The sequence below is a fragment of the Capricornis sumatraensis genome, chromosome 8 (genome assembly GCF_032405125.1).
Source record: "Capricornis sumatraensis isolate serow.1 chromosome 8, serow.2, whole genome shotgun sequence".
Lineage (NCBI taxonomy): Eukaryota > Metazoa > Chordata > Mammalia > Artiodactyla > Bovidae > Capricornis > Capricornis sumatraensis.
Window position 1 is genome coordinate 64399934 of NC_091076.1, and position 16534 is coordinate 64416467.

The following is a 16534-nucleotide window of genomic DNA, read 5'->3' on the forward strand; positions in this document are numbered from 1 at the left end:
TATACACATGCATTCACTCAAAAAATGTTTACTGAGCGCCTAATGCATACCCGGTATTAGATGCTGGAGACAAAACAGTGAATAAAACTTTAAGCCCCCATGCTCACAGAACTTACACTTCAGTTAGGGGCAGGCATTCAGTGACAATGGGGATGGGGAGCATCGTGTTCTTTCTCACATGGTCCACAAAGACTGGATGCAAATAACTAACATTTAGTGCAGACTTTCTCATGTACCAGGTAAAGGACTTGATCCACCTTGTATCTCATTTAATCTCTACAACAACCCCATTTTCAGATAATACAACAGGTTCAGAGATGTTAAGCACCCTTCCCAAGCTTACACAGCTGGTAAGTGGTACAGCCAGGATTTGAACTTCAGTTTGCCTGACTCGCCCAGCCTGAGCTCCTCATCACGACTCTGTATGGCAGAAGTAAATATTTACCAGCTGAACAAAGGGCTGGATGAATGGTTAACCATCACTACAGTAGCAGCCTGTTGTTTTGCTTCCATGATACAAACGTGAGCACCATGTTTAAGTTTTTCATTTACTAACTGTGTCAAGCTTTTCCAAAGTGTGACTCCACAGAAGGTAGATTTCACAAAGATGAACAAACAAATATCTTTCGCCTCATCATCTGTGTTTCCTGGGGAAGGCAAGCTATTTTACAGAAATAATCATGAATTATCATTGATAAAGCTGTGCCAAAGAAATTAGCACCTGCAGTTTTCTTTCCTGGGTTTGTGGTAAAGTCTGTATTAGACTGTGCGTGTGTGTGTGTGTGTGTGTGCATGCATGCGCGCACACGCGCCTAGTGGCTCAGCTGTGTCTGACTCTTTGTGGCCCCTCTTGGACTGCAGCCTGGCAAGCTTCTCCGTCCATGGAATTTTCATTCAAGAATATTGGGACGGGTTGCCATTTCCTACCCCAGGGGATCTTCCTGAGCCAGGGATTGAACCCGTATCTCCTGCATTGGCAGACAGATTCTTTAACCACTGAGCCACCTGGGGAGCCCATTAGGCTGTATAACAACCCCCCAGAATATCAGGTCTGAATCTTTGGGAGTCGTCAAGGACTGCTGTCAAGGACTCTTTTCCTTAAAGGCAAAGAATCTTGGCAGATGTGATGAAGGAAAAATATCCTGGATAGTCTGGGTGGGCCCTACATGTGATGACATGCATCCTTAGAGGGAGGAGGAAGAGGGAGATTTGACCACAGGAGAGAGGACAATGTGACCGGAGAGGCAGGGACTGGAATGATGTGGCCATTAAGCCAGGGACCTGGGAGGCTGCTAGAGCTGTAGGAGGCAAGGCACAGATTCTCCTCTATAACCTCTGGGGGAGGGGGGGCGAGTTGGCCCTGCCAACACCTGGCTTGGGCCTGATGACACTGATTTTGGACTTCCAGCCCCAGACTGTCAGAGTATATACTTCTGGTGTTTTAAGCCCTTGAGCGTGTGGTCATTTGTTAGAGCAGCTACAGGAAACTAATACACTTCTAGAGAAGGAGACAGCAGGGAGAATAAATTTTTGACCACCAGTGCAGGTGATTCAGAATTACGCTCTTTTAAAATTAAAAAATATGAGGTGGGCCAAAAAATTTGGGTTTTTCATAACATCTTATGGAAAAACTCAAGTGAATATTTGGTCAACCCAATAGAATTACCACATGATCCAGCAAATCCCACTCCTGGGCATATATCTAGATGAAACTCTAATCTAAACAGATCCATGAACCCCTATGTTCATAGAAGCATTATTCACAATAGCCAAGACATGGAAGCAACCTAAATGTCTATCAACAGATGAATGGATAAAGAAGATGTGGTGCCTATGTACGATGGAATACTACTCAGCCATAAAAAGAATGAAATAATGCCATTTGCAGCAACACGGATGCCACTAGGGGTAAATGAAGTAAGTTAGAAAGAGAAAGACAAAAACTACGTGATATCACTTGTATGTGGAATCTGAAATACAACAGAGTGCTTCCCTGATGGCTCAGTTCAGTTCAGTTCAGTCCAGTCCAGTCGCTCAGTTGTGTCCGACTCTTTGCAACCCCATGAATCGCAGCACGCCAGGCCTTCCTGTCCATCACCATCTCCCGGAGTTCACTCAGACTCATGTCCATCGAGTTGGTGATGCCATCCAGCCATCTCATCCTCTGTCATCCCCTTCTCCTCCTGCCCCCAATCCCTCCCAGCATCAGACTCTTTTCCAATGAGTCAACTCTTTGCATGAGGTGGCCAAAGTACTGGAGTTTCAGCTTCAGCATCATTCCTTCCAAAGAAATCCCAGGGCTGATTTCCTTTAGAATGGACTGGTTGGATCTCCTTGCAGTCCAAGGGACTCCCAAGAGTCTTCAACACCACACTTCAAAAGCATCAATTCTTCGGCACTCAGCTTTCTTCACAGTCCAACTCTCACATCCATACATGACTACTGGAAAAACCATAGCCTTGACTAGACAGACCTTTGTTGGCAAAGTAATGTCTCTGCTTTTGAATATGCTATCTAGGTTGGTCATAACTTTTCTTCCAAGGAGTAAGCGTCTTTTAATTTCATGGCTGCAGTCACCATCTGCAGTTATTTTGGAGCCCAGAAAAATAAAGTCTGACACTGTTTCCGCTGTTTCCCCATCTATTTCCCATGAAGCGATGGGACCAGATGCCATGATCTTCGTGGCTCAGTGGTAAACAATTGCCTGTCAGTGCAGGAGACATGGGTTTGATCCCTGGTCCGGAAGGATGTCACTTGCCGTGGAGGAAATGAACCCACGTACCACAACTGTGGAGCTTGTGTTCTAGAGCCTGGGAGCCTGGGCTAGCGTGCAGCAGCTAAGGAAGCCCGCATACTCTAGAGCCTGCGGTCCACAACAAGGGAAGCCGCCACGGTGAGAAGCCTGCATGCTGCCAAGAGAGAGCAGCCCCCAGTCTCTGCAACTAGAGGAAGCCTGCACACAGCAACAAAGGCCCAGTGCAGTCCAAAATAAATCAGTGAGTAACTTAAATATCACACAGATGAAACAGATGCGGACTCCTGGACACGGAGAACAGGCTTGTGGTTGCCAAGGGGGACGGGTTTGGGGGAGTGGTGGAGTGGAAGGTCAGAGCTAGCAGACGTAAGCTATTATATATGGAAGAGACAACAAGATCCTACTGTGTAGCACAGGGAGCTATAGCCAATATCCTGTGATAACGGAAAAGAACACAAAGCCTGAATCACTTGGCTGCACAACAGAGATGAACAGAACACTGTAAATCAACTATACTTCAATTCAAAAAAAACCGTATATTCTGTTTCTAGTCAAGATGCCTGCAAGAAATCCCTGTCTTGGAAAGCGAGGGGATCCCCCTACCAGAATGACTCCACCTCCTTCTCCATCCCCACCTCCTTCTCTCAGCTTTGTGTTTCTTTTCATTACCTATCAATCAATATCTGGCATATTGCATAATTTGCTTATTAAGTTATTGTTGGCTCCCTTCCAGTTGACTGTAAGCCCCATGGGAAGAGGAACATTTTTTTAAACTGCTTTTCTCTCCATGCCCAGAAGAGTAAGTAGTAAGCACCCAATAAATGTTTATTGGATGAATATCAGATGTCAGGTTACTGTCACCTGGAGAGCCCTGACATCACAGCGTGACATACTACCCAGATGCTTCCTAAAGTGCCAGGTTACAAAATGCCTGACACAGAGTCTTTGTCCAGGTAATACTGCCTTCTGTAGCATCAATTTCTATCTCCTGCTTTGTTCAGGCCCCAGACCTTGGAATCCTCTTTGATGTCACAGAAAAACTATCAGAAAATTCTAGTGCCTGCAGATCCTCTACCTTTAAAACCATACCCACAATCAGACAGGCTCTCCTCACCTCCACCGCCAGCCCCTGGTGTCAGGCTCCAGTGATGCAATGACTTCCTGATGGTCTCCTTGCTGTCACTCTTGGGCCTTCCCTACAACTCAGCAGCCAGAGGGATCCTTTTAAAGCATAAACCAGGGACTTCTCTGGTGGTCCAGTGGGTAAGATGCTGCGCTTCCAATGCAGGGGGCCCAGGGTTTGATCCCCAGTCAGGAAACTAGACTCTGCATGTTGCAACTAAGAGCCCACATGTGGCAACGAAGATACGGCACAGCCGGAAAAAAAAAAGCAAAATCTTGCCCCTGCTCTGCTCACAACTTCCTGATGGCCTCCAGCTCCCTCGGAATAAAAGTCCTTCCAGTAGCTCATAGCAGTCTGTGCAAATGTGACAAACTCCTCGTCGTTGGTGCTCACCCCCAGCCAGCACTCTGCTCACCCCCTGACCCCCACTCTCACTCAGCTCTGTAGCTCCAGTCTCCCTGCTGCACTTTTCATAAATTTAAGTCACCTGACATGACCATTCACACATGCCATCCTCACTGCCTGCCTCCCTAACCACTGTGTGAAGCCCACAAGGGGAAATGAACTTTCATCTACTTGATTCATTGATGTATTCTCGGGGTCTACAACAATGGTGCCTGGCACACAGTAGATGTCAGGATTTCTTTTCTTTCTCTGTTCTTTGGCCATGTAGCATGTGGGATCTTAATGCCCCAACCAGGGATTGAACCCGCATTCTCTGCATTGCAACTGCAGAGTGTTAACCACTGGACTATCAGGGAAGTCCCAGTAAGTATTTCTTGAATAAATAAATGAGAAATATTATCTGGGGCTAGATGATGTTTCCAAAAGCAAAGGGATACACAGAGGCTTTTTAATGGCTTAGGAAATCAGGCATGCTTTCCTTAGAGTGTGATTTTTTTTTTTTTTTTGTCTTTTAAAAAACCAACTTTATCTTTTTATCCCTTTCATTATTAATTGGAAATCATTTAATATAATTGCTTTATTAAGGATGTCTGAACAATAGAGCACAGGAAGGAAACCAGCCTTTGGAGGATATCCCAGTATGTATCTAATGAGACAATTAAGTGTGTGGAAACTGCAAAGAAATTTTGGGTGGTCTGTTGGCATACGCATATATATACAGACTGCAAAAAACCTGCTTTGACGATTTCTGCTTTTGATGCCATCCCTACCTCATGTTTGTTCTGCTCATTCTTCTTTAGAAAGTGGGAAACCGCCTGCAATGCAGGAGACCTGGGTTCGATCCCTGGGTTGGGAAGATCCCCTGGAGAAGGGAAAGGCTACCCACTCCAGTATTCTGGCCTGGGGATTTCCATGGTGTGTATAGTCCATGGGGTTGCAAAGAGTCAGACATGACTGAGCGACTTTGAAAAGAAAGGGAGAAAACTGGTCACCCAGGCGTGTGTGAAGGTCTGCATACCCCAAAGATTCATTAATAAAATACTGTCATGTTATAAATCTTATCTGACAGTCTAGTATTTGCCCAGCTGGAATGACCTCTGTATGAAAGAGAGAGACAGACAGACTGAGACAGAGAGAGACAGAGAGGCAGAGAGAAGGAGGGAGACAGGGAGGGGCTTTATAGACATTTTATTTAGCTGATTGCAACTTCTTGTAAATATTCAGTCTGTTTGAAACAACTGGGAAGTGTTTAAAGTATTTTTAAAAACATGGATTTGTCACTGTGTGGCAAATCCACTGTGTGGTCCATTATTGGCAATCTGTTCAGAATAGATTTCAGTGGTGTTTATTTGAATTACTTCCTCATTCACAGGGGACAACCTCAGCTCTGACTGTTCCTAGATCCTTGTATTTCCCATGACCACCCCACCACCACCAACGCCCTCCAGCTTTAGGAGCCGATAGCCGGCTTTAATCCTAGCTTCCTGGCCCTCTGTCGTCTCCTCCCGATCATCCCCACCTTTTACCTTCTTCTTCCCCTAAAGAGACAGACTCCCCAGTCAACCCTGCCCTCTCTCTCCTCAGACCTCTTCTCCCTGACCCATCCTTGGTTCTCTGCTCGGTTGGTCATGTACCATAGACATGAGCAAATCATTTCACCAACTATTGGCAGTTTTCTTTACCAAACATCACATTTGTGCTGAGGGTATCTGGAAAGATCCACCAGGTCCAGAAGAATATATGAGAAGGCACTCTGGAATTGTCATTTATAACCTTATTGCTACTTCTATCTTGGGCATGACTTTAGAAAAGGTATATGGATTCATTACATATTCTAATGTATTATCTATAGATTCTAAGATAAAGTCAAGCATGTATCTGCTGATACTTTTTAAGTTGACCCATCTTTATACTTAAAAATGTCTCTTAATAGTAGGCTTCCCTGGTGGCTCAGATGGTAAAGAATCTGCCTGCAGTACAGGAGACCTGTGTTTGATCTCTGGTCGGGAAGATCCCCTGGAGAAGGAAGTGGCAACCTGCTCCAGTATCCTTGCCTGGAGAATCCCAGAGGAGCTTGGCGGGGTTCAGCACATGGGGTCACAATGAGTCAGAGAGAACTGAGCGACTATCACTCACTCTGGGATGAGAGAATAGTTAACACACAGCATTCACAATGTACCAGGCCCACGTCCAAGCACTTAACACGCATGAACTCATTTACTCAACAATCCTATACAGTAGGTACTACTGCAATCACCCAATTTTCCGTAGGAGGACAATAAGGACAGGGTTAAGTGGTGATGCTGGAGATCCTAATCAAGGCGTTCTGGCTCCAAAAAGAACATCAGAGACCTTCCCCCCAACCCAGAGCTCAGATTCCCCAGCTGTCTACACTGTGTTCTCATCCACCTGAATCTAGTAAACACTCCAGTTCTCTCTGCCTTTGGGGGAAATAATTCACTGTCTGGCATGGACAGTTCAAATCCACTGTAAGGCAGTTTTCCATGACTGATTTTGTTGCTTATTCACAATGTGAAAATTAAATCTGCTTTCCCCAGAGCTCACCCAAGAAACCACAGCAGGCCACAGTGAAAATAGAATTGTCTGATAGCTTGAGCTCAGGGTGTAAAGAGATCTTCTGGAAATGTTAGTCCATAAGGAACTGATCCTTTGGCTCCCGGCTCCCCCAAACAATATTGTTTAGGCTATTCAAGAGAAAATTCATGGTTGAATTGTAAAGGGTTGGGGCCAAAGCCAAGTACCATGTGTCAAAAGAGGCCAAGATTTGCTGCCTCTGGTTGAAACAGCATTTGAGACCCCTGCACCACTAAGATGGTGAAGGCGATGGCACCCCACTCCAGTACTCTTGCCTGGAAAATCCCATGGATGGAGGAGCCTGGTAGGCTGCAGTCCATGGGGTCGCAAAGAGTCGGACACGACTGAGTGACTTCACTTTCACTTTTCACTTTTATGCATTGGAAAAGGAAACAGCAACCCACTTGAGTGTTCTTGCCTGGAGAATCCCAGGGACGGGGGAGCTTGGTGGGCTGCCGTCTATGGGGTCGCACAGAGTTGGACACGACTGAAGTGACTTAGCAGCAGCAGCAGCAGCATCACTAAGAACTGCATCTCCCACTACACTGGGATTTTGAAAAACCTGTTGCTTGGGGTAGGAATTCCCAAGTGACTGGTCCATAAGGGAAGAAGGCATGGGGGGCTTTAGTTGCAGATGAATCTTTGGAGGGGGTAATGCCCACCTGAATCCATGCACAGTGGGCCTCCTTGCTCCTCTTAGAGTCAGTGAGAAGAGAGAGTTGATTTAGAAGGGAGGTGCTCTCACCTGCCAGGGTCACCTCATATGAGTCTTGGCCCACATAGGGTCTAGTTAAGAAAAATTCCTAGAGATTTCCGCCCCTCCCCAAGTCCTCCACACTCCTGGATGGCTTCTAGAGTGATTAAGACCTCCTGGGTTTTCAGGATTATTACAATAACACAAGATATAAAATCTATCAAATGCAGACACTTACTGCTCCAAAAACAATGTGAATTCAAACAGAGGGCTCCAGTCAAGGCTGGAGTTCAAGACCTGTATTCCCTTCCTCTTCCTGAACTCACAGGAGCCAACCAATAAGCCATCTCCACCAGAGTCAGCAAATCCTGGCCTCTCTTGACACAAAGGGCTCAGCTTTGGCCCCGGCCCTTTTCAACCCATCCATGAGTTTTCTCTTGACCACTTTAGCCCAAATAACATTGTCTGGAGGGGAGCCAGGAGCCAAAAGAGGTCAGCATTTCTAACAGTCTCCATCCCTGCCCTGGGCTCTCAGTACCTTTGCCTGGCTCACTAAGAACTGCATCTTCTACTACTTTGAGATTTTGAAAAACCTGTTTCTTGGGACCTCTTCAGCATGATGCCCTCGCTTACAGCCAGCTTGGGAACTGCTCTGTCGAGAAGCCAGAAACCACACGCTGGTAAGTCTGTGCTGGAGACGGCAAGGAGGAAAGGTCCAGCCTCCTTCTTCCTAGAGTCAACGCTGGATTCTTTGTGGCAAAGCCCCTGCTGGAGAGTGTTTAGTCCTCTGGCTTTTCACCTTTTGGACTATTTGTCTTCATTACCATCCTCACTGGAGGCAAGAACCCAGGCAGGAGGTGATACGCACAGGAGCCATTCTCCTGACTAACAGCCCTACGGGAGGGAAGAAAGGTTGGCGTTCATGCTTACAATGAAGCTGACAATGTTACCCATGGTGATTCCAAGTTTCCTCCTTTTTCCTCTGCTCCTGTGACCAACAGTCACCAAGAGTTGGCTCCAAGTCTACTCCGATGAGTCACAGAAAGACAAAGTACTGGAGTCTGACTGGGGGAAAAAAACTTTTCTTACCTTAGCAATAAGGCTGGCCGTAGACAATAGGACATGCAGCAGTGAGCCCCGTGGAGTAAGTGGAAAGTTCCAAGAAGACCAGGGGCCAGGGGTTCTTGGAGAAACCAAGGCAGGGAAAGCATCAGAGGCAGAAACATGAGACTCTGGGCCATGGTAAAATAAATTGTTTTAATGGGAGGTTTTCTGAAACGGCAACTTTTTCTTGTGCTATATCAAACAGCCAGCGTCCCTGCCTTGGCGTTTCCTGGGGCTGTCCTGGCTGGCCCCCCAACCCTTCCGGAAGCTAAGACACTACTCTGACACTCTGTTCAGCCCTTCCAGGTGTGTCTTAACATCAGGAGATCAGAGTGAGCTGGCAGTCAGTCCAAAATACAGTCTCTGTGTGTGTCCAGGGCCGAGGAAGCAGGTCAAGGGCTTCACTTCTGCCTTAGGTATTTCTCCGTGGGGGAAAGAGAGAGGGGGCGAATCACTTTGAAAATTCAACTCTGACCTTTACAAAGAAAACCGATAGATGCTTTAGTATTATATACAGGGCAGAGGGGAGAGGAAGTAGACGGGGGAAATTGCACTTAATTACAATAGTTTATAGTTTACACCCATTGGACAAATTTACTTCTTTAAAAGAAATCTCCAGATCAGCCGGGATGGGGGGCAGGACAGGGGGAGGTGGCTGATATTTACAGTGTGTTTGGCTCAGTTCAATAGCACGTGTCCTCCTCTTCTCATTTCAGTAACAGATTCAAGTTTTCACTTCAGTTTGTTCGATGAGAGAGAGTGATGTAGACGCTACGGCTTTCTCTCTTCCTCTTCCACTGCTTCTTTGTCCCCTGCCTCTAGGACAGACCAGACTTCTTGGGAGAGGCATCGTGACAATACTGCATAGAAGGGGCTGCGCCTGTCAGAGCGAGTGTCCGAGGCGCCAGCAGGACAGCAGGTGAGCAGGGACCTCTCGCAGGTGCTGCGTGTCGGGTCACTGCGCTTCTCCGTGACAGCTGCCCAGAGGGTGATGGTGTGGAAAAAAAGGGTCCTTGTTGCTGTGCACAAAGTAAGTGATGTGTGGGCATCACCAGGCTTGGAGAGGACACTGCAGAGAGAAAGGAGAGACAGCTCAGCTGTGCACCTCTGGCGGGGACCCGGGCCCTTAGCGTCTGGCTTCTCTGGGGGAGCTGAGACCCAATTCAACCAGCAAAGAGCTGGAGGTTGGAGGTGTGGGGACCCAGGGCCCTCAGAGTCTTACAGGGCTGGTCCTGAAACACGCTCCCTTTAGGAAAATCTAGGAGCTGGATTCCCTGGCCACTTCAGAAGAGAGAAGTGAATTGCCAATGGCCTTGAAATAGTCATAACTTGCTGACCTTTATCCTGAAATGGGACTCCTCTTCCTGTGAGAGTGCTTTTTATAAATTGCTCAGTTTGGTGGCAATGACAGCTGGATGGGAGCTTTTGCAGGAAGTAAGGGTCTCTTCCTAAGACCTCTAAGAGCAGGGGTCCCCCAGATCCCTTCCCAAATGGAGTAGCAGAGATCCTGTTAAAAGGTAGATTCTGACTCAGTGGGCTGGGGGTGGGCCTAAGAACCTGCATTTCTAATCAGGTCCCAGGTTGGGCTGATGCTGCTGGTCTAGGCTGAGCCCCAAGGCCACAGAGCAGAAGAGAAAATCACCACGTACTAATGCTCCATCAGGAAGAAGTGTGTGGAACTGCAAAGTGCTTTCTATAATGCTTGCTACTATCAAGACGAGAAATCAGAGAACTGGGATCCAAGGGCTAAAGGCCTTTGAGACCAGGCTTCTGGGTGGGTTGGGGAAGGAGACCCAGCATGGAAGAGTCCCTGAGAAGAGCCAGACCCCCACATGGGGCAGCCTGCACTCCCAGAGCCATGGGCCTCACTCATCTCAACTGTCATGGAAGATCACAGCTTGCGTTTTCCTTCCGGGGAGTCCCTTTTCCTACGCTTTGCTTCTCTTCCTTCCCTTTCCCCTTTGTTGTCATCTCAGAGGAAGGTTCTGCCCTTTGACTTAACAGTTCATTTTCTCAAGACTCCCCCTCAAACACTCCCCCCTCCACACACAGACAGACACAGACACAGCCACACACAACACATTCACATATCTATCACACTGTTAAAGGCCTCTTATCCCACTATTATCCCATTAACCAGTTCTCCCAGCCATAGCCTTGTATGGGGCTGCTATTATGTCCATTTTACAGATTAGGAAAGCAAGGTCAAAGAGAATCTAGGAATTGCCCAAGGTTTCGGAATTAGGAGAGTGTGGGGCCAGAGATTCAAACCAGTTCTGGGAGACCTCCCAGACAGTGTTCTTTACATTACACTGAGGTTAAGAGCCTTCTACTAGCTTTGTTGTTCTTTTTAATATTTATTTATTTGGCTGCACCAGATCTTAGCTATGGCATGTGAACTCTTAGTTGCAGCATGTGGGATCTAGCTCCCTGACCAGGGATAAACCTGGGCCCCTGGCCTTGCGGGTGTGGAGTCTTGGCCACTGGACCACCAGGGAAGCCCCTACGAGCTTTGCTCTTGTTCAAACTCCTTTCTCTGGGCCTCGGTCTCCCCACCTTTATGATGAAGGTTGTTGGGGGATTACATGGGCTGCTAGGCGTGCCGTCTTCCCCATGGTGCTGGTACAACTGTCCTTGTTAAGCTGCCCGGGGTGCCCCGGTCTGGGCTGCTCCCCGTCCGCACCCCTCCCCCCCCCACCCCCCCGCCAGTGCTCCTCAGAGCAGGGCTGAGTGGTGCGTCCATGTGCAGAGACAGGTTTCCAGCCCTTCTGCATTCTTGAGCCCCTGGGCAGGGTCCTCTGATATCTTTTGCCTCCTCTTCCTCCCTCCACCCACCTCTGCTCTCTCCAGTCTCTTTACTCCTCACTATCAAGCTTTTTCCAATTTTCAGATTTCAGGTGGAGGAGAGAGAAAACGGCTTGTGACCTTGCAGGTTTCAATGGAAGAGCAAACACCAAGAACAGATAAGCAGACGCCAGCGAGATTCTATGACCTGTCATTAGGGATGGGCTTCCCAGCTATCAAATGTTTGCTCACATAATAAAATGGTGGCAGAGCCCTAAATGTTGTCAAAGGAACTAGAGTTATTTGCCCCCTTCAGAGTCTAAACACAAACATCTGATAAGGGGCGTGCTGGGCTCCCTCAGAACAGAGGCCCGGCTCAGCCAGCCCCGCGGGGACCCTGCCTGGGGGTCCCCCAGTGACTACAGAGCCCTCTGTCTGGAGGGTGGGGCAGCCGGAGGATTCTTAAGGATGTCCTCACTCTAGGAAGATCTGATCCATAATGGGAAGAGCTGACATTTACTGAGGTCCTACTGTGTGCCAGGCTGCATTGCTAAGGAAAGCCTTGACACGCATTATTCCCTAGAATTCTCACATCATGCCTTTGAGGCAGGTAATTGTCATTCATTTATTTAACACGGTTTTGTGGGCCTTTCCTATGCTCAGCACTTTCGCAGGCACTGGGCGTGCAGCTGTGAATGGGACTCCGTCCCCACCCCCACTGAGCTGACATTTTAGTGAGAGTTTTGAACGATGAATGAATTAACAAATGCATCACATAAAAATTCAGGAGGAGATGAATACTCTTGAAAAATAAGCATGATAAAAGGTCACAATGACTAGAGGGAAGGGGGAAGAAATTATGCAGGGGGGTCGGGAGGTGATCCCCCTACTCTTTGAGGTTTGAGCCGAGCATATGCAAAGATACACACTAAAGTATACTCCAGCAGAAGGTGCCACAGGAGCGGAAGTCCTGCGGTGGGAGCCCGTCAGCTCTGGTGTGGCTGAAGCCCAGGGACAGATGAAGGAGAGGCTTCCGTCTGACCACCTAGGGTCTTGGAAGTCTCTGCTTCAGTCTGGTTACAACCAGAAGTTAGTGGAGACTTTTGACAGGGGCGGGGGGAGTGACATGATGGCTTTTCCTTTCTCAGAGACCACTCTGGCTGCTGAGTGACGAACAGAGCACACCCATCCCTGTGGGGCAGGAATGGAAAGTTAGGGGCTGCTGCAGGAACACAAGGCTAATGGGGTGGGTAAGCAGCAGTCAGGTAGAGGACGCATTTTAAAGGACCCTTAGCAGAACTTGTTGATGGACGGGATGTGGAATGCAGGGTGTGAAGTGATAGCGGGTACTCTCAGGAGTCTCACCTGAATAACTGATGGCATTTTGGGAAATGGACAAGCCCAAGCAGAAAGCAATTTGGGTCAGGAGAAACTGGGGCAAAATGAAGAGCTGCTGTGTTAGGCAGTTTTGATCCGAGATGCTGGTGAGGTATATTGGGCGTGCACCTGTACATGCCAAAGGGGCACTGGGTTTGTGAATGTGCCCTGAAGGGAGAGGTCAGTACTGGGGACAGAATGATAAGACCCATGGTCGTGTACATCTGACCCAAATTCATGTGACTGGGGATCACCCAGGAACCCAGGAATAAACATGGAGGAGAAGAGGCCAAAGAATGAGTTCCAGGGCCCCTCAACTAGTAAATGTTGCAAAGATGAGCTGGCAGCCAAGGAAATGAGGAGTGGCCAGTTCCATAGGAGGAGAACCAGGAATGGGGAATGTCCTAAGACTCGAGAGAGAAAAAGAGGGAGTGATCGGCTATGTCAGAGACAGAGATTGAGAAGTAACCGCTGGATCTGGCCATGTGGAGACGTTAGTGAGCTGGAGAAGAGGGGTTTCAGGAATGTGGGGACAAAAGCCAGTCTGGAATGCTCTCAAGAGAGAACTGTGGGGGCATACAGGTCTCTGTACACCCCCCACCCCAGGTATATACAATAGAATACTATGCAGCCATAAAAAAAAGAATGAGATTTCACATTTGCAACAGCATAGATGGATTAGGAGGGCATCGTGCTTTAGTGAAATAAGTCAGACAGTGAAAGACAAATACTGTATGGTGTCACTACCTGTGGAATTTAAAAAATACAACAAGCTAGTGAATATAATAAAAAAGAGACAGACTCACAGGTATGGAGAACAGACCAGTGGTGACCAGTGGGGAGAGGGAAGAGGGGTGGGGCAAGAGAGGAGATTAAGAGGTACAAACTACTATGAAAAAAATCAATAACCCACAAGGATCTAATGTGCAGCATGGATACTGGAATACAGCCAATATTTTACAATAACTATAAATGAAGTATAACCTTTAAAAATTGTGAATTGCTATGCTGAAACTCAGAGAATAAAGCAACTATACCTCAATAAAAAAAAAAATAAAAAGAATTGGGGGTGAGGAGGTGGAGACAGTGAATACAGATGATTATTAATAATCTAATAAGGTAGATTAATGATAGCTCTATTCATTACAAGTAAAGATTATACTTCCAGTGTTTTAGATGAGGGAACTGAGGCTTAGAGAGATTTTAAATGACTTGCCCAGGATGTCTCAACAGAAAACCCACTATGTAAGATTACTGCCTTTTATCTTCTAAGTGGGACACCAGGGGGAAATAAATGCCCTTTACCATTTAAAATCCTCCTTCCTAAGCTCGAGAGACACCCAAAGTTACCCTCAGGGAAAGCCAGGGTTGACCCAGCTGCCACAGACTGGGTGTTCCCAGCCAAGCACTGAGCTGAGTGTTTCACAAGTTTTATTGCATTTTGCCCTTTCAATGATCCCACAAAGGAGGAATCGTTATCTTCATATTACAGGTAAGGAAACTGAAGTTCAGAGAGGCTGGACCTTTGCCTTTGGTCACATAGGTAGAAAGTGGCAGAAGCTGGGGACGGGGTCTGTCGAATTCCCACATTGGCTCTTTACCATCAAGCCCACACTGCCTCACCACTGGGAGGTGGGGGGAAGGTCAGGAGCATGTGGGGAAGGGGTGGGAGGGGGTGGCGGGGTGGGTGTAGCTTCAAGGGATTTATGATGAGGCTGCCCACCTCCTTCTCATTAGCACCCCTGATGGGTGATTGCTCTGGGCAGAGGATGGGGGTAGGGGGCTGGTGGTCCTCTCCTGACCTCTCTCTATATAAACTAGGAAGTGGAGAGGTGGGTAGAGTTGTGGAAACAGGATTCTGCTCACAGCCTGCCCACACTTGTTTTAGCCAAGGCTGGTGCTTGCTGTGGTCTGGTTTCCGGGCTGGAGGGCTGCTGTTTTCGCAGGAGGCTCAGGCAGAGACCCACTCAGATGGCAACTCGCCAGGACTCATTGGGGGTTGGGTGGGGGGTTGGTGACAGGAGACAGGCTCTGGAAAGGACAGAGGGCAGTAGCTGCCAAGGATTTCCAGCAAGAAAGTTCCAGCCTGAGGTTTCTGAAACATGATCCACAAGGTCTTGCGGCATGCCTGTTCTGACGATGGAAAACACTGGGAGACAAGGTCAAATCCTGATTTTAGCCTCACGCCAGCATAACCTTGAGTCATTTTTATAAGCACTTCAAAAATGGATCTTAGAAGATGAGTGTTGTTGAGTGGATTTGGAGTGAGAAGAACCAAAGTCTGGAACTCTAGCTCCAGATTTACCATCCTGTATGCTTAGCCAGATTCTGCCCCATCTTTGAACCTCTGTTTTTGGCTCTGTAAATTAGGCATAAAAATTTCTACCTTCCAGGAGGGTTAGCCAGGAAAGGTAAGATGGAAAATCACCTGGAGTGCTACATGGCAAATGGGAGGTACTCAAAATAAAAATGCTAGCTTTGAATTTATTCACTCATTCATTCACTCACTCACTCATTCACTCACTCATTCATATTTACTGAACATCTACTAAAGCCCAGGCATTTGGCCACACACAAAGGGCTTGGGTGCTTTGAAAGGCCCTGAACTATTGGCTTTTTTTTCCTCCTGGGAGGTGGGTGAAAGGGCATCCTTGTGTAGCAGGAGAGTGGGAAGCAGGGATCTGGAGCCCCGGCCCAGGAGGCAGGATGTGCCAGAGAAATGGTCCTAACCCTGAGACATGTTATTGTCAGAACCTCCTTTGACCACATCCAGACCAAGCAGCGAGTTCAATCCTGAAGGAACTAATGGAAGGTGTCTTCTAAGGGATTACACACAGAAAGGGGTAGGAACAGGAAGGAAGCTGTCACTTCGAGCACATGACTCGGTACCAGGCATGATCTTCAGGCACTTTGAATATTCTGCATGAGGGAGGTGGGAGCTTCCCCTTCAGAGGTGAAGAACCCGAGACTCATACCCCTGAATTAACTGCCCAAGGTCATGGAGCAGGTGTGAAGGAGCCAGGATTGGCTCAGACCCGCTGGCTTTTCCTAGCATTCTATGATGCCTCTAAAGCAGCCCTGCCCGGGATGGGTCCCGGTTCAATGCCCACATTGGAACAGGAGAGATTCTGAGAAGCCCTGTCCTGTGGGGTTTCTGCTAAACCCGGCTGTTCCCCCAACACATTTGGCCAGGGAATCTTCCTCTCCTTACGTCATGGGCTCCTGATTCCTAGCAATAGTCTTGAAACTCTTTTTGGAAAAGAACACTTTCAAACAACAAAAAAAGCAGAATTGTCACCAATTCTCTTCTGAAACTCACTTCTGACCCTTTGCCTTCAGAACAGAGTGTGTACAATTTTTCCTCCCCTTGGGTTCCTCCTGCTGCCAGGAGGCAGCATCTTCACTCTCCTCTTATTTCATTCCATCGTTCCTACCTTCTCTTCTCCTGTTGTTTGCAGGAAGAAAGTTTCCTGACTGGAATATAGTTATGTAGGTTTAATTTTTACTCTTGTTCCTGACTGTTACAGACCACAAGAGCAGTGACTAAAGACGGGTATTGCCAGGACTTCCCCGGTGGTCCAGTGGTTAAAAACCTGCCTGCCAATGCAGGGACCACGGGTTTGATCCCTAGTCTGGGAAATAAGGTCCCACACGCCTTGGCTCAACTAAGTCCCTGCACCTCAACTACTGAAGCCTG

At 47.7% G+C, this 16534-nt stretch overlaps 1 protein-coding gene across 1 annotated transcript in view; it reads right to left on the reverse strand.

Moving 5' to 3' along the window:
* Positions 1 to 9654: 9654 nt before the first annotated feature.
* The window catches only part of HNF1B (HNF1 homeobox B), a 62033-nt gene continuing 55153 nt past the window's right edge, over positions 9655 to 16534 (reverse strand). The window contains exon 9 of the mRNA XM_068977120.1: positions 9655 to 9745. Within this exon, the coding sequence (XP_068833221.1) occupies positions 9725 to 9745 (21 nt within the window). The 3' untranslated portion in view covers positions 9655 to 9724. The remainder of the gene's footprint in view (positions 9746 to 16534) is intronic.